The 25,368-nt window shown below is 56.7% G+C and overlaps 3 protein-coding genes across 4 annotated transcripts in view; 2 read left to right on the plus strand and 1 right to left on the minus strand.

The window, feature by feature from the left end:
* NLRC5 (NLR family CARD domain containing 5) overlaps nucleotides 1–25,368 on the plus strand; it is a 213,857-nt gene that overhangs the window by 174,940 nt on the left and 13,549 nt on the right. The gene's annotated exons all lie outside the window — the stretch shown is intronic.
* Nucleotides 1,296–6,386, plus strand: ARL2BP (ARF like GTPase 2 binding protein). Of its 2 annotated transcripts, none has more exons than XM_084861311.1 (6): nucleotides 1,296–1,513; nucleotides 2,375–2,435; nucleotides 3,482–3,588; nucleotides 4,464–4,549; nucleotides 4,785–4,881; nucleotides 5,237–6,386. In XM_084861311.1, the coding sequence occupies exons 1-6, from the start codon at nucleotides 1,457–1,459 to the stop codon at nucleotides 5,336–5,338; spliced, it is 510 nt and encodes a 169-aa protein (XP_084717437.1). In that variant the 5' UTR covers nucleotides 1,296–1,456; the 3' UTR covers nucleotides 5,339–6,386. The 2 variants fall into 2 exon arrangements, with proteins under 2 accessions (XP_084717437.1, XP_084717436.1); XM_084861310.1 differs by having other exon boundaries at nucleotides 1,298–1,591; nucleotides 2,374–2,435.
* On the minus strand, nucleotides 6,382–24,075 carry PLLP (plasmolipin). Its single transcript, XM_084861309.1, has 4 exons — nucleotides 23,830–24,075; nucleotides 10,707–10,880; nucleotides 8,509–8,631; nucleotides 6,382–7,523 (listed from the first exon to the last, which is right to left on the minus strand). The coding sequence occupies exons 1-4, from the start codon at nucleotides 23,962–23,964 to the stop codon at nucleotides 7,407–7,409; spliced, it is 549 nt and encodes a 182-aa protein (XP_084717435.1). The 5' UTR covers nucleotides 23,965–24,075; the 3' UTR covers nucleotides 6,382–7,406.

Here is a 25,368-nt window from a genome sequence, read left to right on the forward strand (position 1 = left end):
CCAAGCTTCCAGCCATGTGAGTGAGCTTCTGGGAAGAGGCTCCTCTAGCCCATTCCACCTGCTGATGAGGAGTGGGGCAGAGACCAGCTGACCAGAGACTATCAAGTCCTGCCCAAAGTGCAGATTAGTGAGCAAGACAATTGTTTTTAAGCCACTAAGAGTTTTGGTGGTTTGTAACAAGTGTTAGATGACCAGAACAGGTGAAATCATTTCCTCCACTCGGATCCCATACATGATTTAGTAGTAGAAAGGGTGAGCAGGCCTGGCTGGGGTAGCTCAGTGGTTGAGCTTCCAACCTATCACCCAGGAGCTCATGGTTTCAGGCTCTATCCCTAGTAGTGGGCATGCAGGAGGTAGCTGATCAATGATGATTCTGTTATCATTGATGTTTTCTCTCTTCCTCTCCCTCCCTGAAATCAAATTATTTTTTTTTTTAAAGAAAGGGTGGCGAGTTCATTTAGTCCAAAAGAAATAAGTGGTTTATAGAGAAAGTAGGTCATGAGGAAATTTGCTGAGTTTGCTTTGAACTGTGTGGCCAGTGCTGGACTTAAACAGAGCTCGGCCCGGTTATTCAGCAAACCTTTTCGGATGCCTGGTTTCTCTGTAGTGGTAGGCAGAGTTACTGCCTCTGAGATACCATGGTCTTGATAACAAATCCCTGTACCCATGCACCACACACTTGGCCAAGATGAATACATGCAACCGAAGAGAATATATGCAATGCCCAAGTGGTCCAGTCGAGAGAAATCTGCTCTAGAGAACCTTTTCTTGGCAAAATTTGGCAGCATCGGAGGGGACTCTTTCTGATTGCATTGTTCCAAGGAGCTCTATCGACTTTCATCTCGCCTAATTAGCCAAAAAACCATTGTACTGCCCAATCTTTATGATGTGAATGCGATTGACGTACAAAACATCCACTTCTTGCGATGAGGCTTTCCTTCCACGAGAGGGAGGAGCTGCCTTGCAAATGAGCAACGATCTTATTTTAAAATTAAGGCTTGCCTCTCAAGAGATTTGCTATTTATAGGGCTCTTAATATCCGCTTTAAACTATTTCATCTTCGTAGGTCTTGTAATTCGCAAATGAAGAAACTGAGGCACTTGGCTTGGATTCATCCCATAAAACGGGGGCGACTTGAGATTCCGTCGCCGCACAGGGAGAGGACACGAGCCCCCATGCTCACGGAGGCCCAGCTATCCTCCCTCCTCCAACCTCTCCCCTCACTTCCGCCTCCCGTTTGCCCCGCCCCTGGCGTCGGGCAGCGCGCTCTGTGATTGGCTACCTGGAGTTGCGAGGCAGCGGAAGAGGTTGCGGTGACCATGGTGACGGGAGGCGGGCGCGGCGCGGCGCCCGGAGGTCGGTAATCGCCGCTGAGACCCCGGCGGGCGGACAAAGGCCGGGCCGGCGCGTGGCTGGGCCGTGACCCGACCGCGGCCTCGGCGGCGCGGCCTCCCCGATGCCAGTTGGGGCTCGGCGGAGCCGATCGGAGGTTGGGGCCGGGCCGCGCGCAGGCCGGGTAGGAGGCGGACGGCGGGGTGGATGCGGCGGCGGCGATGGACACCGTAGAGGAAGAGAGCTTCGTGCTGTCTTCGTAGGTGACCCTGCCCGGGCCCCGGCCGCTGCCCTTAGAAACGGGGCTCCCGGCGGGGCTGGGCGGGGCGGGGGGCTGGCAAGGCTCCGCCCCAACCCCCGGGGTGCGACCCTTGGTTCAGGCCCGGAGGCCCGGAGGGCAGGGCGGGTGTCCCGCGTTGACCAACTCCTCCATCACAGTCCCCTCACCTCCGCCTCCGATCTGGCGGCAGCGGCGGCGGCCAAACCCGGCGGGTTTGCGCTGCCGAGGCCCGACCCCGGTTAGGGGACCCTCCACCACCGGGGCTGCGGGGCTCATTGCGCCCTCCCCGGCCGGTGCCGCCCGCGCCAGGTTCCCCTTCACCAGCAGACAGGTGCAGGCCAGAATGCGGTGAGAGGGACCCCCCGGGAAGACGTGCGGAGGAGCCTTCATTAAAGATGTCCTGGGCGACCCCTTCCCGTTTTGTAACTCTTCGTGTCCCATCGGGTTTTCTGAAAGGTGGAGCCATTGCTGTGCGTCTTTTTTTGTTTTTAATATATTTTATTGATTTTTTAGAGAGAGGAAGGGAGAGGGATTGAGAGTTAGAAACATCGATGAGAGAGAAACATCCATCAGCTGCCTCTTGCACACCCCCTACTGGGGATGTGCCCGCAACCAAGGTACATGCCCTTGACTGGAATCGAACCTGGGACCTTTCAGTCCGCAGGCCGATGTTCTAACCACTGAGCCAAACCAGTTACGGTCATAATCAGGTTTTTTAAAAAACTATTTGAAACAGCACCTAATCCGGGCATGTCTTTCAGCTCTTCCGCCTCTGATGCAGAATTCGACGCTGTGGTTGGCTACTTAGAGGACATCATCATGGGTAAGCCACCTTGCCAGTGTGGCCTGTGCTCTTACTTCTTAGACCCGTGCTTTTAAGGACACTGATGTCAATTTGGAGAGTCCGTTTTTAAGAGAGAAGACGTCAGGCTACGTGTAATGTTTAACGTAGCCCAATGTAGCATTAGGTCTTACTGTGATTTGTCTAGAGCAAACCGCCACCCATTCAGGCCGCAGAAAGGAACTTTTCAGGAAATCCACACCTAGAAGTTATGGGGCTCTTGGCAAAACTTCAGGAAATATTGATCTACTCTATATCAGAGACGAAGAGCAATTTAGTTCTTTAGTTTTTCCCTTCAACATTTTCATACTAAGTAATACCATAGCTATAGCACACATGCATGGATCAAACAAGGTATTTCCTGTTTGTGTGTTCATTTTTGGATCCATAATTCCTACTAAGGAATTGGCACCAAAGGTTTAAGACAAATATGTGGGAGAAAGAAACTTAAAACTGAGAAAATGTTGTCTTATTGACTTCAAGTCTTCTGAGAATGAGGAAAAGAATGCTGTTATTTGGTGTTTCTAGCTGTGTCTCCTACTCTAGGTTAGTCTGAAAAAGTCACTTAAGTTTTTGTATGTCCAGGTAGGTATGGCAAAGGGTCATGCCCGTAAGTGTAAATACAGGTGTTTCACCACTAAGCTCTCATTCCATGTGGGTCTGAGGGTTTGGGGGGATACTGAGGAATACTTTGAATTCTTTTGCCTTTTATGGATACCTTGTTCCCTGTGGGGAAATAAACTTCCGTAAGCCCAGACTATTTATCACAAACTGGCTAGGGCTGTTTTGTATACTTAATTACAATTTTAAAAATACTAATAAAAAAGCCAGTTTGGCTAAGTGCGTAGAGTGTCAGCCTGCAGACTCAAGAGTCCCGGGTTTAATACTTCCTTGAAAAACCTTTAGTTTTCTCTCCTGGAGACTGTCTGTTGAGAAATCACTTCTGACATGTAACTCCTGCCTGTTTATAAATCAGTATTGTTTTTTGTTTGACTTAAAAATAATAGTTGTTTTTTATTGTGGTTCAGATGACGAGTTCCAGTTATTACAGAGGAATTTCATGGACAAGTACTACCAGGAATTTGAAGACACGGAAGAGAATAAACTCATCTACACGCCTATTTTTAACGAATATGTAAGTGGATATCTATTTCTCTTACCAGAGTTTCATTAAAATGTGAATTCAGAATCAAAAGATGCTGAAATTTGCTTGACTTTTTAAATCTGCCACTGTCCCCTGCTCAGGAATTCTATTAGAACCTGGTGTAGGTCTCATCTCCTGTCACTTTCCCTCACAGCTTTTGGGGCTGTTTTTCAAATATCTGATGATTTCATCAACTTTTCTTTCACATGCTGTTTGGATTTATCATAATTCTGCTTTCAGTTACAATTGGTGGGCTCACCACACCATGCATTTCTGTACTTTTGACCATTTGGCTTTCACACACTCTCTTCCTGTTACTAGTCCAGGTATGTATGGCTGTCAGGTGAACATGAAAACCAAGACCAGAATCCAGGAATGTCCATTGGGTGTTTCCCCTTTGCCAAGGTCAGGGCCTCCTGGAATGCTGGCATCTGCCTGAGAAAGGGTTTGAGCTTCCAGAGCCTTCCATTCTTATCATAGCAGCTTTGGCAGTCAATGCAGGTTCCCTCAGGCCAGGCCTCGGCTTCTGAGGACCCTGGACTGCCTCTGTCCAGAAGTTCTGTGCATGTTCTGCACGGATTCCATCTGCCCAGGAAGAAAAAGCCACTTACTACTTCATTCCTCGCTTTCGGCCAGGGGTGGGGAGAGCTCCACGGCCGTCCCTGCTGATCGGAGAGCATGCGTGCTGCTGGGGTGTAATGACTGAGTGCCTCTCCTCTGTGGGCCGGCTGTCCGAGAGGCCGGGAGCTGTGTTTTGGTGTCTGGTGTCCCCAGCACTCACCACAGGGCCTGGCACATAGGATCGGCTCTTAGGACAGGCTTTCTGAAAAGCAGTCCTGAGGTCTGACAAGATCCTTCCCATTTAGATTTCTTTAGTGGAAAAGTACATTGAAGAACAGCTACTGGAGCGGATTCCTGGGTTTAACATGGCGGCCTTCACCACAACCTTACAGTGAGTTGAGCTTGACTCTATGTTTTGCCTTTTTCACCTCCCTCCTCTTCCTCCTCCTCCTCCTCCTCCTGTCTGAAAAAAAAAAAAAAAAAGACCCTCTTTCTCCAGTGCTTGACCATCAAAGCTGAGAGCGCTTGGTGGTTGGGTCCCGGGTAGGAGGGCCTCCAAACCTTTGACCGAAGCCTTGAAGACAGTTTCCCGTTCATTCGTGAAACAGCCCCCTCCCCTTTTGCAGGCACCACAAAGATGAGGTGGCCGGGGACATATTTGACATGCTGCTCACGTTTACCGATTTCTTGGCTTTTAAAGAAATGTTTCTGGACTACAGAGCAGTAAGTCACCGTTTCGTTTTTTCCCCCTTTTTTAATTCTGTGTTTAATAGGTCACTCTTACCTGTTCAGTTAGCCACAGGGAACCACTTCGAATGCTCTAGAACTGTCTAACACAAACCACCTCCCAGCCCCCCTTTGAGCCTGGCCAGTGGCACCTAGTGGGTGTCAGTGAGCTGCTGTCCTCCAGCCGGGACCTGGGATCCTGACTGTGGAAGCACAGTCTGTGGTTAAGACTGACCGTGGCCAGTGCTGAGCAAAAGTGCAAATCACCCTCCCTCCCTGTGCCCCACTCCTCTGGAGCGCCCCCTCTCCCAGGCGGGATCTGAGCTAGGGAGGACTGTTCTATGTCTTGTAGGAAAAAGAAGGCCGGGGACTGGACTTAAGCAGTGGTCTCGTGGTGACTTCACTGTGCAAATCATCCTCTCTGCCAGCTTCCCAGAACAACCTGCGACACTAGGTCCCCTCCAGCAATGACATTGTTCAACATCAGCCCAGTGCACCGGAAGCTAGCGACGGAAGGATAGATCTTGGGCAGACCAGCTCTGTTCCACAATTCTTCGTTAACATCAAGTATTAATGGAGGGGGGAAAATGGCATGACCCTCCTGAGACCCGTTTCCTCAGAAAACCCTTATGTTCTGTAACCCCAGTCCTCCTCCCTCGGTGGCCATCTCTCTCGGGAGCTTGAGTCGGATCCTCTGGACAAGTCAACATTCAGCATTCCACACACGTGTGCGGGGTGTTGCATTCTTGGGGTTTCACCGGTTCGGAGCATTTAGCTAGGTTGTTCCTCCAGCATCTGCTGGACTTGAAACTTCTGGAGCTCCTACTCACCATGAGTGTTGGTTGTCAGTCACCCAAGAGAGATGTCCTTTACCTAAAAGCTCCATGTCCCAGTCAACTAGTCTCACATCTGCAGTCCCTGTGTCACTGTCTTCCGGTCCCCATGTAGTCCCCGTTTCCAGAACCCTCTCTTTTTGAAAGAAACTATTTTTTATAAATGAATACTCAGGCTAACCTAGTGGATAAAATCCTGGAAGTTCCACGATTACCCACTTCAAGATCAAAGTATTATATGCTTTTTAGTTTAGTGCCCCGATCGCGGATGCCCTGTTTGGGCCCCGGGAGTGTGTGCTTACGTGTGCTTCCGCTGAAGTAGGTCAGGGTCCCCTCTCCTCAGCATGCGGGGTGTTAGTGCTGCTCGAACCGCTTCTGTATGAATGAGGTGGCTAGGTTTGCTGTTGGAACGGAGGGTCTGCAATGCCGCCTTCCTGTCAAAATCTTCCCACAGCGCAGTGTTCTGCTGGTTAGCTCAGTACCCGGTGTGTACCTTAGATATTTTTTTTTTAAGTAAAAATAATCTGTGCTGACTTCATGTGGCAGTTCTGGTTTTAAAGGATGAGCTATACATAGGCTGTGTGTGTTCTGTACTGACGTGGCGCTTATTAAATGCTTTTGTACCCTTCGGTAAAATTTGAGGTGTTTTGCAAGAACCAACTCAGACAAGTTCTTCTGTCTTTATTTTTGTAAAAAAAATCAAACAAACAAAAAATGAAAACAGTCACCACCAAGCACGTAACAACTCACCAGGCAAGGTCTCAATGCCCTGCCTCCATGTCCTAAGTGTCCAATCAGCAGGGCCAGGGAAGCAGCCATGTGGACGGTGGCTTTCCCCAATCGGGCGGTTACAGACGGGCTTGGGAAGGAAGGGAAGCCTCCGAGACAGGCCTGCATCAGTGGGAAGTTGCTTGAAGCCGATCTGCTCTAAAATAGCCATAAGTGGTCCTAGCTGGTTTGGCTCAGTGGATAGTCAGCCTGTGGGTCAAGGGTCCCGGATTCCATACCAGCCAAGGGCACGTACCATGGTTATAGGCTCCTCCCCGGCCTGGGCCCTAGTTGTGTTCAGGAGGCAACCAATCAATGTGTTTCTCTGACATTGATGTCTCTCTTCCACTCTGTCTTCTCCACTCTCTCTAGAAAATCAATGGGAAAAAACCTCAGGTGAGGATTAACAAAAAAATTTAAAAGTCGCTCTCTTTAAAAAATAATAACCGTGTGAAATACAGGGAAGGAAGAGCGGGCTGTCAGGAAAGTCTCCTCCAGCGACATGCTGGTTTGAGGGAGGGTCGTGTCGGAGTTGTGTCTTAAGGACCCAGAACTCTCCTGGAGCAGAGACTGTGATGATAAATACGTTGCTTGTTAGGCTTATCTATAACGGGTGGGGCTGCAGGCCTGGAGTCCGTGTTAGTGTGCTTAGTGCTGGTGAGAAGGCTGGGCCGCGCCTCGGAAGCTGAAGTCGGTCCTCTGGACAGAGCGGACAGCAGCCCGGTCCCCCGTCACCTTCTGCTGAATAAGGGGGACGAGCCGGTCTCAGCCGCCGGCTCTCTCCGGCCCTCGCAGAGGAAGGGTCCCGGTTCCTCAGGAGTGTTGGCTGAGCCGCGTCTGGTGGTCACACAGGAGCAGGTGTAGTCCCTTCTGGGCTGGCCCGCAGACCTTCAGCCCCACAGCGGGCCTTGGTCGGCTGGTTTAGGCGTAGCCGCCAGCCATCTGGCTGGTGGCCGCATTGCTGCCTACTCCTCGCCAGGCCTGGAAGCTGAAGAAAGCGCTCACTCCATAGGCGATCATCACTAAGCAGGAGAAGAACTGAAAGAGGAGAGGAGACACCTCGCTGAGTGGCTGCAGCGCGGCCCAGCCCGGGGGAGGGTGCAGGACAGGGACGCTGGCAGGAAGGGGGCAGCCTGGCGCAGGCACAGAGGGACCTAGAGCTCCTCCATTAGCCCAGACCAGTGGCTCCGGCAGCCACACCAACTCCCACTGAGCCACACACTCATCGAACATCTAATGGTTGGGGGCCGATGGTGCTGACATTACCTTCCGGTGTGGGGAACCCTTAACCACGCAGACAGGTATGTGACAGGCAGCTGGAGAACACACTAACAGGCATGATTGAGGGGCCGGAGCTACTTTAGACATGAGTGATCTAGTTTGTAAAAGGCAACGTTCCAAAGCTACCCTAGAAATCTTCTGGAATCCGTTCATGGGAGAGCCTGTGAATCCCCCCAAATGGTCTAAACCAAAAGGTCTTGCCAAAACCGGTTTGGCTCAGTGGATAGAGCATCAGCCTGCGGACTGAAGGGTCCTGGGGTTTGATTCCGGTCAAGGGCATGTACCTTGGTTGCGGGCTCATCCCCAGTGGGAGGTGTGCAGGAGGCAGCTGATCGATGTTTCTCTCTCATCGACTGTTTCTAACTATCTTCTCTCCCTCTCTGTATAAAACCAATAATATATTTATTTTTTTAGGTCTTTGCATGAGCCCTTTTCAAGGTAAGGATGGGGGCGATACTTTTTAAGGTTCTCTGGTGGGGAGGAGGGGTTGGGGAGTTGCCTACAATCCTAAGTCAGTGAGTTGCAACTGATTGACGGCCAAGTTCAAAGGTGAACTCAAACTTCCGTTCACCACAGGGTACTTCCCCAGCCTGGTGCTCCTTCGGGCCTTTCTGTTAACCGTGGGGGGACCGAAAGCTCGTAGACGAGACCTGGGGAGGGGGCAGGGGCCTGGCCTCAGACCAGGGAGCAGAGGGCCCCGGGCCAGCCCTCGCTCTGGCGAGGCCCGGGGACCCATACTCACGGAGGCAGCCGCCCGCTGGTTGTACGCCCCGGTGCCCTTCAGGGACGTCTGCTCGACGGAAGCGGCGCAGGCGATGAAGGCAGTGATGTAGAGCACGGTGGCGCCCATGTTAAACGCCATCAGCTGCGGGCGGAGAGGGGAGAACTGGCTGAAGGCGGGAGACCTCCATCACGGGATCCTCACGGCTCCCGCCGGCACCCCCTGAGCAGCCAGGTGGACTGGCATTGAGGATGGGGACGGAGACCCCGGGGCCTCGCAGGCACAGCCCACCCAGGCTCTGCCCGGAGGCCCTCTGAGCCCAGCACAGACACCCAGGCCGCGGGAGCTGGTCAGGGGCAGCGACACGCCCAGCGGGCAAAACCCGTTCCCTGTGGCGAGAGGCCAAATGCAGCCTGTCACCAAATGTACCAGTGAGCTGGAGTCCAGGCCACTCCTCCGTGTCCACACAGGGCCCTCCCCCACCCCTCCCACTGCAGGCCTGAGGGGGAAGGGGGTCTGCCCCAAGTGAGAGGAATCTGTTGCCCTTTTGGCCACAGTGTAGGCTCAAGGCCCCACCAAATGCCAAGGTCAGGACCCAGCAGGATCCTGAGCCAGACCAGAGCAGGGAGGACCCTTCGCTGACAGCCAGGCCCAGGCGCCCTTTCTCGAACCCGGGGCCCCTGGCGCCAGCTAACGGTCTTCACAGAAACTGCGAACTGCTGGCCCTCAGACATACATGCTTGGTTCATCCCATAGTTTATCTTTTACATTGCCAACGCGGTAAATTAGATTTCATATGAAAACCTGAAGATTTCATAAAATCTTTCCATCATAAAACACCAGATCTGGCACCAAGCGGCCTGCTTCCCACTGACAGCAGCTGGAACCGAGTAGAGGGGCTCCCTGTGGCCGATGGGTACCGGGCTCTCCAGACCCCACTCCTAACCCACTACTGCCTGCCGGGTACAGTCCCAGGAAAACCCCGACTCGGAATCCCAACCCAGCCCTCCGGGAAAAGGCCCGGGAGTGTGAGAGGCGGCCGAGCCTTCACGGCCAGAGAAGGAACCACTGAGGCTGGAGGCAGCTGGGCCCTCCGTCTCCAGAGCCGGGGTGGGGGGGTGGGGGTGAGGGGCAGGCTCCCTCCTCGCCCCAGGACCTTCCCTGCAGGCCTGGCTCCGGCCAGTGATGTCAAGTCCAACAGACCCGGTCTGTCCTGAGGATGACTCACGTTTCCTCGCTCTAACAGTCATTGAGTCGCAAACAATGCCGCTCGTCCCAGCCTTGCTTGTCTTACAATCACGAGCCTCTCTCTCCTCTCCACTCGCCGAGAGCTTCACATCCCAGCTGCGGGGGTTTTCCGGGTCAGAGAGAAAACCCAGCGCGTTCTCTGCCTCTTGCCCGGCCCTTCCTGTGCTCGCTCTGTCCCGAGGAGACTCCGCCCTTTCCGGCTGCAGGGGCTTCACCCTGGGGGCAGCGGGTGGACACCCTGCCGCACCCAAGTACATCCTGCACACACCGCCCTGCACACCCCCCTGCACACACACCCTGCACATACACACCTGCACACACCGCCCTGCACACACACCCCGCACACGCCCTGCACACACCGCCCTGCACATACACACCTGCACACACCGCCCTGCACACACCGCCCTGCACATACACACCTGCACACACACGCCCTGCACATACACACCTGCACACACCGCCCTGCACACACACCTGTACACACTGCCCTGCATACCTGCCCTGCACACCCCGCAGCACACACACACCCTGCACACCTGCCCTGCACACACACCCTGCACACACCGCCCTGCACACACAGCCCAGCCTGGGTATTCCTGCCAGGCCAGGCCAGCCCAGTCTCCAGAGACCCTCTGCCACACAGGCTCAAACTCCGACTGCCCCCAGAAGAAAAATATTTAAGACTCCAAATGGCCTCTGGTCTCTCCAGCCAACGGCCCCTGAACCTTGACCCCCTTCCCCGGAGAAAGCCAGGCCCGTGTCCTTCCTGGCTCCGCTCCCAGTGCCCAGAAAAGCTGGCCACCGCGCCATGCCCCTCTCCTCCTCCCCGTAGCTCTGCAGGCTAGCGGAGGGCCCTGAGGATTGCAGCCATCCCACCGCCACCTCTCATTTAGGGGAGGTCACCCCACAGCTCAGCCTGGATCACACACACACCACACACACACACACACACACACCCCGCCCAGACTCACCACCAGCGGCCAGGGCACCATGTACAGCTTCACGTGCAGCTGGAACAGGTAGAGGACGAAGAACACGATTGTCACCAGCCAGAGGAAGACGGCGACGAACATCACCCAGCCGTAGGCCGGGTACAGGTGGTACGGGGTGTCGGCGATCAGGGCCCACACCAGCAGCCCCAGCCCCTGCAGGGAAAGAGGGGCCGAGTCTCGCAGGGCGCCCAGCACTGGGGCTGGAGCCACAGGCCAGGGGCCCCGGGGCCTGATGCTGGCGGGCTCCGTCACATTCTCATTCAGTCAAGAAACATTTCCCTGGCTCCTCCTGCACGCCCTGCTCACCAAGCCCTGGCCTGGAAAGGTCCCCCCTTTCCGTCTCCGCTGAACGTCATCTGCTCAGGGTCCCCTCCCCCACTCTGGGTCCCGGAACCCTCTTTGGGGCTCCCGCGGCTCCCCAGGCACCCACCCCCAGGATGGAAAATTTTTTAAAATATATATATATTATTGATTTTTTACAGAGGAAGAGAGAGGGATAGAGAGTTAGAAATATCGATGGGAGAGAAACATCCATCAGCTGCCTCTTGCACACCCCCCACTGGGGATGTGCCCCCGCAACCAAGGTACATGCCCTTGACCGGAATCGAATCTGGGACCTTTCAGTCCACAGGCCGAGGCTCTATCCACTGAGCCAAACCGGTTTCGGCCAGGATGGAAATTTTGTTTCTTTCTCCAGAATGTGAGCTCCCCAAGAGCAGGATGACTGTCTCACACAGACAGCCAAGCTGTCACCCCCCGTCCCCAAGGGACTAACAGCAAGGACCCCAGAGAGACTGGCTGGTCTGAAACGCCCTCTCCTGCCAGCCGCGTGACTTGGGCACCTCTGCCAGCTCTGTGCCTCATCTGCCAAACGAGCGTCCCGGCCACACCTGCGCCTCAGCGCTGCGCGAGGGCCCGGGGTCTCCTGTGGACGTGTTTGCTATCGTTATCCCAGCCCTCCAGGCACAGGGACCCACACAGCCCTCCTGCGGGAGCAGCAAAGGATCTGTCTGCTCCAAGGCAGGGAGCTCAGGGGAGGCCCCCGCACCCCTCTCATCAGTGAGTCTTTATTACCCCATCCCCCCAAACAGACGCAGAGGGAAATGCGCCCTGGTTGTCACAGGGGGCCCCCACGGGCAAAGGGCAGGATTTGAACCCAGACCGGTCCTCCTCGGGAACCGGCCCCAGAGAGTTACTTAGTGACGTGTGCAAACCAGGACACGGCAGCGGCCCGAGGGCAGGCCCGTGGGCACCGGCTCCGGGAGATGGAGCAGCCGGATAAGCAGCGGGAATTTCTCTGTTCCTCAGGCCCCACTGCCCTGGCCCGGGCCCAGGGCGCCGCCTCGGTTTCTGCCCCAGAACAAGGAAGGTCCATTCCTCCACCTGAACCAGACGGACTGGTTCCTGCCACCCCCGTCTCCTCCTGCACAGCCCCAGCATCTGAAGGGAGCACCCCCACCCCGGGCGCCAGGACACCCCCCCTCAGGACAGGGCACCCCCACATTTGCGGACGCCTCTGCTGGCCTGGGTGGCCCTGCTGGGGACTCACACTCTAGTGGGGAGAAGGGACCAGGAACTTGTCTGCAAAACAAACCCCACTGTTCAGAGGAAGAGGGATGGACCCCAACTGCCACCTGCCTCCAGGGCTGCCCCCGGCCCCTCTGCCCTGACCCCTGACCCCTAACCCCTGACCCAGTGAGATGTGGGGGGTCCAGGGTGAGGGCTAGGGGAGAAACCCCAGCTGAGAGGGTCACTTGCAATTTTAGAAAAGAGGCCAACAAGGATCTCAGTGGGAAGCAGACACCTGAGCAAAGGCGGAGGAGGGTGGGGGAGAGAACGGGAGGGGGCAGGAGGGAGCCATGTGGGAGGAGCAGAATTCTGCCTCTGCTCCTTGGACCCCGTCCCTGGCCTCCATGTTCACCTGCCCCTACATGTTGTGGGCAGCTAGACAGACATGGGCAGAGCAAGGACACGGGCCGCGTACAGGTCACCAGGGCGAAAAGCCCCGGGTGCCTAGCGAAGGACAATCAATGGTCGGGTGGGACCGCGCCCCCAGGGTGACCTTCCCTCCTCTAGCAGGCGGCTGGTCGTGTGACTCGGACCCCCTGACCTTTCCTCCCTGACCTTTCCTCCCTGCAGATACCATCTAGGCCTCGCTTGGATTTCAGCTCCGGGCCCAGAGAAGCAACAAAACCAGCCGAAACCGGCCTCAGGACCAGCTGCATCCGATAATGCCCCTGGCCTGGTGCGAGCCCATCAGCGGAGACCACAACCCTGAATGGACGCACCCGGCAGGCTGCTGCATCTGCGCCTGAGATCTCCCCCTGGGATCCCCCCTAAACCTCCGCCCTTAAAACCCTTAGGACGGAGGACCCGGCACAGACTCCCTCCTGGGAGCAAGCCCAGTGCCTTTCCCCTCTCCCCCCACCCGCCCCGCACCTGCCCCTCCGCTTCCCCGCTCCCAAGCCCCAAGGCCTTCCTTTACCTCTGGAACCTGGTTGCTAAGCCCCTTTCTCCCAGGAATTGCTGCTTCTGCCTCTGCAACTTACCCCATAGATGCTCTCTCACAGTTTGGGTCTTGCTCTGAATCCTTTTCTAGCCAGAACCCGAGGACCGAGGTTGCTGAACCCAGGTTTGGTCTGGCCCCATTGGTCAGACACCTGGTGATGTTCCTGCTGCCTACACCACCATCATACACACACATCTTCGAGTCTTACTCACACACACCACAACCAAACCTCCTGTCCTCACTCCTAAACTCTGAGGCCCCTGCAGCACCTCCTCAGCTAAGTGCAGAGAGAACTCTCAGGAAATCTTAAAGGTGCAGCTTCCCTCTCCCCCCGCCCCACCCCCTTTTTTTTTTTCTTTCTAAAAACCTAAGGATTTCAGGTTAGGAATTTTCTCTTTAAATGAGGACTGTCAAAAAAAAAAAAAAAAAAAAAAAAAAAAAAGGCACATTCATATATGCCCCGGGACCTTTGCACCTCCCAAAGAATTTCTAAGCAAGTGGAAACAGAGCTATTTCTGTTAAAGTCACCTGCAGAGAAGAGAGAGATCCGTCACCGGTGCCAGACCGAGAGGCATTCCGAGGTGAGGGTGGGCCCTCATCCAGGGACTGGTGTCCTTCCAAGAGGGAAACTGGACACAGAGACACGGAGACAGAAGGCCACGTGAAGACAGAGGGGAAGAGACTGCAGGGATGTGTCTCCAAACCAAGGAGCACCAAGGGCTGCCGGCCTGAGCCCCAAGCAGCTGGGAGGCCTGACTCAGATTCTCCTCCAGACCCTCCAGAAGGAACCGCCCCTGCCACCACCTTGACTTTGGACTTCCAGCCTCCAGAACAGCGAGCGAACACGTTTCTGTGGCTTTAAGCCATCTGGTGCGGGCACTTTTGTTACGGCAGCGCCAGGAAACTAATACATCCCTCTTGGCTGCTCTCTGAACCTGCGGGCGGATGTCCCGGTCTGGTGTAACTGGGACGCTGGCATTGGTTCTTGGCCTGTTAACTCCCTGGGTTCAAGCTCCGATCCTGCTACCACCCTCGATGCATGACCTCGGGCAAGTGGCTGGACTTTGTGCCTCCCTGCCCTATTCTTCAAAGGGTGCCTACCTCCCGGGATGTCGATGGAGAAATGTATAGGAAGTGGGCAAAAGCAGGTTTACGGTTGTTCATATGGAAAAACGACATGCAGGTGAGGATTATTACAAGAGCTTTAATAAAACAAAGGGATCTCACAAGGCCACGGTAAACATACTGCTGCCCACCTGTATAGAAGTACTTAGAGCAGCACCCAATAGGTATTGAGTGTAGACTTAACACTCAATACCTGTTCTACCACCACTGCCACTCTAAGGAGTGTCAATGTGGGTTTTCCGGTCCGTTCTCTGAGCCTGGAGACCTTGGGCCTTCGTAGTGTGTGCAGTTCCCAGGGGCGGGAGGCCCGGCGAGATAAGGATGTATCTACACGTAAGCACCAGGCACGGTGCCCGGCAGATAAGGGCCTTGTGCCAATGTGGGCCCCACCCACCTGTCAGAGACGGGCGGAGCTGAAGGGGGAGGCCCAGGTGCCTCCTGGAGCTGCACTCCTGCTCCTCGGAGGCTGAGGGTCCCTGAGCAGGACACGTTAGACCTTTAGACTTCAGTCTTCCCCTTTGTGCAATGGGACCTCAGTCTTCCCCTCTGTGCAATGGGACCTCAGTCTTCCCCTCTGTGCAATGGGACCTCAGTCTTCCCCTCTGTGCAATGGGACCTCAGTCTTCCCCTCTGTGCAATGGGACCTGTCTTCCCCTCTGTGCAATGGGACCTCAGTCTTCCCCTCTGTGCAATGTTCTCCAAGGCCTCCTCCAGGATGACCCAAAGCCCGCTCTCCCATCAACCCAGAGAGTCACCCCAAGTCTGCCTTTAATCCTCCCCTCCCTGGGCTGGGTCAGACCCTTGCAGGTTCGCTGTGTGGCACTGGGGGAATCACCTAACCTTTCTGTTCTGTTTCGTCATCTGACATGTGAGGAGGTCGGGGAGAGGGTGCTGGGCAGGGTAGTTCCAGGTTCTAGTGGGCAAGAGCAGCCACGGGGCTGTTAGGACGTCCATCAGGCCGTTAGGGAGAGGAAACCCATGGGAGGGACACGGCCTCAGAGCCCGGGGGCAGACACTGGGGCAGGCAGGTCGCAGAACTAAGGGGCTCCCAGGGGCTGGGGTCTGGGGGAAGGCAGGCCTGAGGCAGCCAGAACTTGCAACTTTTCAAGAGACACTGGAATCTGAATTTCTAAAAGTCTTCCGCTTTTTGTTGTTGTTAATCCTCACATGAGGACATTTTTTTCTATTGCTTTTGCGAGAGAGTGGAAAGGAAGGATAGGGGTGGGTGGAAGGGGAGGGGAGGGAGGGAGAGAGAGAGAGAGACAGAGAAAGACATAGACTGGTTGTCCTCCTGCTCATGCCTGGACTCGGGGCCAGAAATCACTCTTAGGTCCTCAGTGGACATTCTAACCACTGAGCGACTGGCCAGGACAAATCTTCAGCTTTTTAAACATCGAAAAGGAAACCAAATGTTTTAGAAAAGCACAGGGGCAGGGCCACCCAGCGTCCCGCAGGACTCCTCTCCGCCCCCCTCCCCCGCCCCGCCCTGCACTGCACCGTCCGGGAAACTGAGGCCCAGGAGCGGAGCCTTGTCCCGGGGTTCCCCTCGCAGGGACACATCTGGGCATCTGAGGACACTCAGCGCTCGGCCTGGCCAGGCCCAGCCTCCACCCCCGCCCCGGCCCTTCTCCCCGGAGTGAAAGGCACTTTATGGGGACAAAAAGCCACCTATTGTGCCACGGGAGACAAAGGCGCAGGGGACAGAGGCTCCGGCCCCGGACTGGCCACAACCACCCCACAAGCCGGCCCGCCCCTGTGTCAGGCGTAGGGGGGGCCTCTCGGAATTCCCGCGCTCACGGAGCCTCTAACGCTCGGAGCCTCTACACTCGGAGCATCCGAGAACCAAGAACCGCAGCTGTGCGGGGGCCGAGCAGCCGCACGCACAGCCCGCAGAGCCACTGCCAGCCCCTAAGCCCGGCTTTCCTGAGCTGCAAAGCGGGTGTGAGTCCCCGAGCCCCGTCCTCCAGGCACTGAGCACACACTGGGGCCCTCCAGGCCGTGCCCGGCGCCAGGCAGCCTGCCCCAGGGTCCCCGCCCAGGAGCCCCGGCCGGCTGTCACAGGGAGCACGATGACCACGGTCACCTCCAGGGCTGTCCACAGGCGGCCTTTATCTCACTGCCTGCTTTCCCCGGTCACGGGGTTCAGAACTGAGATTTTTTTTTTTTAATTAGCAGAACCTGACGGTTGGCCGCTTGCCTTCCTGCCCTGACCTCTCTCCGTGAGACCCTGAGGTGCCACCCTGGCCTCTCCCCTTTGGGCAAACAGGAGGGTCCAGCCCAGCCCAACAGCATAGGGCCTGTGAGGATCCAGGCTGGAGCTCCCTGGGCTGGGGCTGCCAAGGAAAACAGGCTCTCCGTCCCTCCCTGCCCCCACTCCTGCCCCCATCGGGTTCCCATCAGCCCTCTGGAGATTGAGCCCGCAACCCAGGAGGCAACTGATCGATGACTCTCATCACTGATGTTTCTATCTCTCTCCCTCTCCCTTCCTCTCTGAAATCAATAAAAATATATATTTTTAAAAATCACAAACCAGCCGAGACTGGTTTGGCTCAGCGGATAGAGCGTCGGCCTGCGGACTGAAAGGTCCCGGGTTCGATTCCGGGCAAGGGCATGTACCTTGGTTGCGGGCACATCCCCAGTAGGGGGTGTGCAAGAGGCAGCTGATCGATGATTCTCTCTCATCGATGTTTCTAACTCTCTATCCCTCTCTCTTCCTCTCTGTGAAAAATCAATAAAATATATATATTTTTTAAAATCACAAACCAGCAGTCCCACTTCTGGAGACGAGGGGCACAGATGCACTTGGCGGCTGGCACAGCAGGTGGGCCAGAGGAGAGCCCAGGTGTCTGTCATGGAGGGGGGCGGGTCCGGCAGGTCACACCTCAGCTGCACAGTGAGACCCTCACACAAGCCCCCAATCCACACAGAGACCCAAGGATGCCAGGCCCATTTTGGAGGGAAAAGGGTGCAGAAGGACGTGTGTGTGTGTGTGTGTGTGTGTGTAGACTACATCCCTGGGGTAAAGTGGGGGAGGGTGGGCATCTGTAGCCACATTTGCGTAGATCTCCTTAAAAACAAGGGGCCCCCGTGGGTAGAGCGTCGGCCTGCGGACTGGAAGGTCCCAGGTTCGATTCTGGTCCAGGGCATGTACATTGGTTGCGGCGGGCACATCCCCGGTGGGGGGTGTGCAGGAGGCAGCTGGTTGATGTTTCTCTTTCATCGATGTTTCTAGCTCTCTAGCCCTCTCCCTTCCTCTCTGTAAAAAAATCAATAAAATATATTTAAAAACAAACAAACAAAAAAAAAACAAGGGCCCATGGGAATCCAAAGGGCCGGAGGCTTTTCCCTGAGCTCTCGCGCTCTCTCCCGCGCTGTTGGACCCCGGAGCGTAGTGAATAGGTTACTTATTAAAGAAAGTAAGCAAATAAAGGATTAGAGAAAAGAGCACAGGCTGCGATGGGCACTGGGACAGAGCATCTGGGTGTGTTGCCTCTGGGGGAGGGGGAGGGGGGGCGCATGGCTGGGCACAGTTCCAGGGCCCCCACCGGTGCTCCTTTAAGTGGGGGTGCAGGTTCTGTGTAGAAATATTTACCAACTGGCCCTGGGACCCCCTCCCAGGCCCGGTCAGGGAGGGACAAGACAGACCGTGTTTCCATGGGCCACCCCTGGCACTGTTTGTATGTTTTGCTTTCACCGATCATTTTCCCAAACCTTTTGTTAAACAGGTCCATCCACAAAGAAATGGCTGAAAGGGAGGGGGCTACCGGGACGCTATGAGATGCCCTGGAAGAGTTAGAAACGAGGGGGGCAGCTGTATGGCAGGCGCACTGGGTGTGAGGAAAGCGACTTCCTGAACAAAGGAGACAGAATAAAGCCACCGTGCTTTTTTCACACGCACAGGAAAAGGGCCTGCAAACACCCCCAAACAGCGGTTCCCTTGGGGAGAGGGGCAGGAGATCCAAGAATAACCTGAGCCTTATCTGAAAGTAGGTTTTTGTTTTCTTAAGGAGGGTGTGTTCGTGTGTTTATAACATAATTATTAATTAATTCAAAATCAGCCCACACCCTCCCGGCCACAAGTGGGGAGGTGGGCGGGGCTAACAATGCGGAGCACTGGTTTGCTCTGTGTTGGAGGAAGCCCGTGAGCTTGCAGGCCCTGGAATGCAGCACCAAGGACACGGAACCCACAAATCTCAGAGCTAAGGGAAGCCCCCCCCCCGGGGGGGGACCCCAACACTGCATTCCCAACGCAACCAACCTCTGCTCACACCTCTCAGACCTGAACAACCTCAGCCAGGCGGCCTCCTCCTGGAGGCCAGCAGACCTTCAGGCCCTGCCCTGCCCCGCACCTGCCTGCTGGGGCTGCAGGCGGAGCCAGGGTCAAAGAGGAAGGACGTCCTAACACCCCCAAGCAGGCCGCATGGAGAGGGGCTGAGCTCCCTGTCTCTGGAAGCATGCAAGCTCGTGTTGAGCAAGCACCAAGGGACCTCTGATTGCAAGCCTGAGAGCCCTAGGATTGCATGACACCATGAATCCTCAGTGCCCTCCATCCCAACATACTCCACGATAAGCTCTTGGTAGGCATGATCCTCCCTCGTCCTCGCAATCCCACAGTCACCATTTTACAGACAAGAAAACCGAGGCTCAGGGACATTAGGGAACTTACCCAAGATCACACAGCCGGGAAGGGGCAAGAGGCAGGATTTGAACCAAGGGCTGTGCTCCCACCAATACTCTCAGCATCGCCAGCACTGGATGCTGGGTCATTGTGATCAAATGCAGGGGAGGCTTCTGACCTGTGGATTCACCTGCAAACTGGTTTCCCAAGGGTAGGACCAGAGGAAGGACGGGAGGTGCCGAGCTCAGTGGTGCTGTTGCCACAGGACGCTCACACGGCTCCTACATCTTGGGCCTCAAGCTTTGGTCTGTTCCGACCCTCCTGAGTGCCGCCTCCTCCTCCCATTTTACTACCCCCGTTAGCAAGCACTGCTGTCAGGGAGCCTTCCCTGAGTGGCCCTGACATCCCTCCCCATCTCCTTCCTCCAAAGCATAGGAACACCCATCCCCCAACAAAAAACACCACCACACTAAAAACAGGAGGCAGAGCTGAAGCCAAGCTTCGAATTTACGGATCTGAGTGCCAATCCCAGCCCTGCCACTTTACCCCGCGAACTTGGGTAGATTCTTCTCCCTCTCCGAGCCTGTTGCTCATTCACTTTCTTCCCAAGACTCAGGAAGGATTTAAAAAAATAATAAGCCCATGGTCACGTGACGGCATCCGCTTTATGCTTATTCTATAAAGGCTCTGGGGTCAGCCGCAAGCACAAATTAACCTCACCTTCCAGACATTCTGACACCCTTTAGCCACACGAAGATCTGCAGCATCAAACCCCCAGGTTTTTATCATCCAAAGAGCTGCCTCTAGATCAGAGGTGTCTGCTTCCCTTTTCAAGATGCTACCGTGTTTCCCCGAAAATAAGACGTCCTCCAAAAATAAGACCTACTTAACAGGTTTCCTTCTGAGTGAAATATAAGGCATCCCCCCCAAAATAAGGCTCCCCCAGGCTAAACATGAGAGATTTGGTCCACTGATTCTGAAAGAAACGGAGTCACAAGAAATTCACCAGGAAATTCAGGAATTGGATTGTTATGATGGTGTTCCAGAAGATGATGATACGATTGTCATTGAATAAATGAGTAAATTCTTGATACTGTAGGATTCACAGTTTGTCTGGTTTGTGTTGACAACTACCGTACTACCGTACCGTATACAGGTAATAGATTTCCTTTATTTTCATTTAACAATAAATGTGTACCGTATTCTTCTTCATGGAAAAATAAGACATCCCCTGAAAATAAGACCTAGCACATCTTTGGGAGCAAAAATTAATATGAGACACTGTCTTATTTTTGGGGAAACAGGGTATCTGTGTAAATTCAGCATATTTCCCCTTTTGCCCAGGCCGCTAGGAAGCTCAACAAAGAACAAGAGCCTTACGCTTGCTGCACATTGCTGGCACAATGATCTCGTTGGGACTAGCATTCATTTGGGAACTGGAGAAGGAGGGAGGGTTGATAAAGCAGTGACCACGGAGGTTGGTGCTTCAGGACACATTTCATACCAGACAAAGAGCCCATCTCCTGCACCCACCCCACCCCTCTCCTCCAAACACACACCTGGGCCCCTTCACCAAATCCCATTCCCCACCTCCTCCAGGCAGCCTTCCCTTCCACAGCACCAGCCCCTATGCCTGGTGGGAAATGGCTGATTGTGATCCTTAGGGTCCAGGCCAGAAAAGTCAGAGCACTCAGGGCTTAGCTCCCCTAGGGAGGAGGGCTGAGAGATCTCAGGCAAAGAATTGACCTCTGAGCCCCAGTTTCCTCACCTGCAAAAGGGGGGGGGGGGGGATATAAGAGGATCTAAAGCCCTTTGGGTACCTGACTAGTGGGAGCTACTATTATTATGGATTCCCAGCAGAGGGTGGTACCTGTTGAGTGAACCCCCCCACCCCCACCCAATGGAACGGTCCGTTGCCAGAGGAACAGCTCAGGAAGCAGCTTCTCCCAGAAGCTGTGGGTATAGGCGCTAAAAGGAGCAGGATCTTCAGAACTCTGATGGGAGACCCTCATCCTCTGCACCCCAAATGGCCACCCCGGTCACACCCCAGGCCCCAGGAGTCCAGAGACCTAAGGGCCAGCCTCCACTCCAGGACTGCGTTCTGGCTAGACCTCAGCGTGTCCACACCTGCGTGATGGGACCCAGATGTTCAAGACTGGTCTGCTGAGCCCACAGGGACCCCCCTTTTGTTCTAGAACGATGAGGGTTGGAATAAGTGGAATTGGAGGCGTTTGGACCAGGAAGAGCATGCTTCTGTGCCCATGAAACCGGACAACCAGTGGGTGCAGGCTTGTCACTACGGGAGCCATTTGAGCAGAGACGGTTGAATCTGGTCATGTTGGATCCAGTAATGCCTGCAGTCTGGGAGAGCCGCAGGTCACCCACGAAAACCTGCTCTGCACCCCGCCCCCCCCTAAACCAGCAGCCCCTGTTGGGTCGGACAAAGATTACATGGGGACGTAGGCAAAAGGACTCCTTCCAAGGCTGGCTCCAGGTCCCAGGGCGGACAACCCCCAGCAGGGTTAGAATGTCCTTCCTTCGATCAGAACAGGGCGATCGCGGCTAACAGGGCACATCTCCTGTGACTACAGCTCGTCCTCAATATTCTGTTTCTGCCCCTAACACCCACAAGGCCCTTGTGGCTTCCTCCAGGGGAGGCTTGTGCCTCTGACTTGATTGGGGACTCGGGGGAGAGGGGTCCACAGACAGCTCATCACCTCCGTCCCACTGCGACCCCTCTCCGGTCCCACTGCGACCCTCTCCGGTCCCACTGCGACCCTCTCTGGTCCCACTGAAATCCCTCTCCAGTCCCACAGCGACCCCCTCCCGTCCCACTGCGACCCTCTCTGGTCCCACTGCGATCCCTCTCCGGTCCCACTGCGACCCTCTCTGGTCCCACTGAAATCCCTCTCCAGTCCCACAGCGACCCCCTCCCGTCCCACTGCGACCCTCTCTGGTCCCACTGCGACCCTCTCCGGTCCCACTGCGACCCTCTCTGGTCCCACTGCGATCCCTCTCCGGTCCCACTGCGACCCTCTCCGGTCCCACTGCGATCCCTCTCCGGTCCCACTGCGACCCTCTCCGGTCCCACTGCGACCCTCTCCGGTCCCACTGCGACCCTCTCTGGTCCCACTGCGATCCCTCTCCGGTCCCACTGCGACCCTCTCCGGTCCCACTGCGATCCCTCTCCGGTCCCACTGCGACCCTCTCCGGTCCCACTGCGATCCCTCTCTGGTCCCACTGCGACCCTCTCTGGTCCCACTGCGACCCTCTCTGGTCCCACTGCGATCCCTCTCCGGTCCCACTGCGACCCTCTCCGGTCCCACTGCGACCCTCTCCGGTCCCACACCTCCTGAGTGCGCCCAGCACACCGCCACCTACAAGCGCTCCGAGTCCACTTTCACCAACCCGTGGGCTACTCCCAACTCCCTCAGCTCCCTTTCTGCTCTCGGGTCCCCACACCTTGGCTCCGGGGCACCCCGCCCTTTGAACTCCCTTCCCCTCCCAGGCCTCAGGTTTCAGGAAGTCCTGCTCCACAGACACCTCTTCCTCCGTGACACTTCCCGGGCTCAGAACTGACCTCCCTCCTCCTCCCCCCCCACCCCCTCCCCGCCCTTTCCCACCGGTGGGACCCGGGCTCCCTGCCTGTTGGGGGGCGGGGGGGTGCCCTTCACAGCCACCCAGAGCCTCGCCCACAGCCCAGCTCCAGACCCGAGGCAGCCCCCGGCCGCATCCCCTCCCCAAAGCGACTCCTGGAGAAGAATTAGAAATGCAGATTCCTGGGCGGCCCTTCCTGAGAGTCAAATTCCAATGCCACATTTTTCCCGGGGGTGGGGACCGAGAAGCTACGGTTTCAACAACCCCGCCCCCAGGAGGAGCTGAGGCCGGGGTGCAGAGGAGGTTCCCGGGGGGAGGACTGAGAAAGCAGACCTAGGGGCGGAGGGCACCAGGACGGGGGTCTGTGCTCAGAGGACCCCTCCTTCCAGCCTGAGCCCGGCAGCCTGCAAGGACCCAGCGGTGCGGGGGACGGCGGGAGAGGCCCTAACGGAAAAGGGGTCCTGCCCACCTCCGGGTCCCCCGTGCTCCTCTGAAAATGGCCCGGGCCCTCGGCTGGGGGAGCAGAGGCACTAGCGGGAGAGAACCAAGCCCCCCCCCCCCCTCCACCCCCGGCCAGGAACTAGTCATGGAGGGGCAGACGGGCGTCCCACCGGTCGGTCGGTCGGTCGGCCGCAATCAGGGCCGTCAGAAAGTCTGGAAGACCCCGGAGTCTCGGCCCCGGCTTCCCGCAAGTCACCGCCCCCCCACACACACACACACACACACCCCGGCCGGGGCGCGGGACCTCGGTCTGCGGGGCCGGCCACACCGGCTGGAGCCCTGCGGCTCGCCCGGCGGAGGCCACACGGGCCCGGCTCCCGCGGGGGCGCCCCGGGGCCGAGCCGAAGTCCAAGCGCCGGGACGGAAGTGCCCTTTCGATCAGACCGGGGTGCTCCGGGGCGCGGCCCCGAGCACAGAGCCGGCCCGGACTGGACTTGGGTTTAAGCCGGGGGCCCGGAGGCGGGGGCCCTGTCCCGGCGAAGACGGGGACCGGGTGGCCCGCGGGGGCTGTGGCTTACGTGGGGGGCCTCTGGGGACCCGCTGGGGAGGGCGTGATGGGGCGGCGGCGGCCTCTCTGGACTCGGGCGCCCGTGCGTGTGCGCGCAGGGGCGCAGCGGGGACCCTCGAGGTGAGAGGGTCCCAGGGTGGCCTCGGGGCGCCCCGGGAGACCCGGCGTGGTTTGGGGTGTAGGAGCGCTCAGCCCCCCCTCCCCCCGGAGCCCCCATCCCATCCCGGGGCCCCGGCGCGCTCACCAGCTGCAGCAGCATGAGCGCCCCGACGGCGGAGCGCACGAAGCCCAGGTCCGGGCGCAGCGCGGAGGCCGCGGCGCCGGCGCCCTGCGCGGGGCTGCTGGTCCGCGTGCTCACTTTGGACGGGAACTCCGCCATCGCGTCCCGCTCGGCCCGAGGTCCCCGCCGCCGCCGCCCCTCCGCGGTGGGACCGGCTCCCGCGCGCTCCTCCCGGGGGACCCGCTCCGGCCGCCGCTCCGGGCTGCGCGCGGCGTCGGAGGAGGAGGGAGCCCCGTGCCGACAGGTGCGGCCCGGCCCCGCCCCTGGCCCCGCCCTCCCCGCAGGGCCCGCCCCTTTAACCCTTCGCTTGCCGCCCGAGGATCCCATGGTCCCTCTTTTCAGACGGGGAGACTGAGGCCGGCGCAGGCGGTGAGATGGTTGCGCCAGCCGAAACCAGTTTGGCTCAATGGATAGAGCATCCGACTGTGGACTGAGGGGGTCCCAGGTTCAGTTCTGGCCAAGGGCACATTCCCAGTGGGGGGGTATGCAGGAGGCAGCTGATCCATGTTTCTCTCTCATCCACGTTTCTAACTCTACCCTTCTCCCTTCTTCTCTATAAAAATCAATAAAATATATATATATTTTTTAAATGAAAGACGATCCTTGGTGGCTGGGGCAAAGTGAGTGAGGGTGCGAGGCGACACGTGGGCAGGGACCCAGTCACAAAGGGCTCCTTAGTCTCCTGTGGCTGCCGGAGCGAATGATCATGAACTTGGTGCCTTAACAGAACAGAACAGCCTTCTCGCAGGTCTAAAGGCCAGAGTCTGAAGTCCGTTTCCGGAGCCAAACCAAGGTGTCAGCAGGACTGCTCTTCCTCCACGGGTGTGTAGGGGAGAGTCTGTGCCTGTCACTCCCAGCTCCTCGTGGTGGCTGCTGGCATCCCTTGGCTTGTGGCCTCCTCACCTCCATCTCTGCCCCTGTGGTCACATCGCCTCCTCTTCTGCGCCCATCAGCTCTCTCTCTGGTAGAGACACTTGTGATCGGATGAAGGCCCGCCCCGGTGACCCAGGATGATCTTCCCCATCACAAACCTTCACATAACCTGCTGACACCCCTTTTCTCTGTGAGGTAGAAGCTGCAGGCTCCGGGACAGGGCCTGGTGTCTCTCAGTGGCCCTTGTGGATGGACAGAACAGTGGAGTGAATTCCATTTTAGGGCCTGACGGTTTCAAGTCGGAGAGCGGCAAGGCCTGAGTGGGCAGGGTCACTGGTGGATGCCAATTGAACCCTTTGCCCACTCAGCTGGATGCTTGACTGCTGCTTCCTCCCAATACCCCCATAAGGTGCTCGGGAAATGAGAGGTGCTTCTTTTTTAAAAAATATATATATATTTTATTGATTTTTTACAGAGAGGAAGACAGAGGGATAAAGAGTTAGAAACATCGATGAGAGAGAATCATTGATCAACTGCCTCTTGCACACCCCCCACTGGGGATGTGTCCGCAACCAAGGTAGATGCCCTTGACCAGAATCGAACCCGGTACCCTTCAATCCGCAAGTCGAT

The sequence above is a fragment of the Pipistrellus hanaki genome (assembly GCF_964339955.1).
Source record: "Pipistrellus hanaki genome assembly, chromosome: 15".
Lineage (NCBI taxonomy): Eukaryota > Metazoa > Chordata > Mammalia > Chiroptera > Vespertilionidae > Pipistrellus > Pipistrellus hanaki.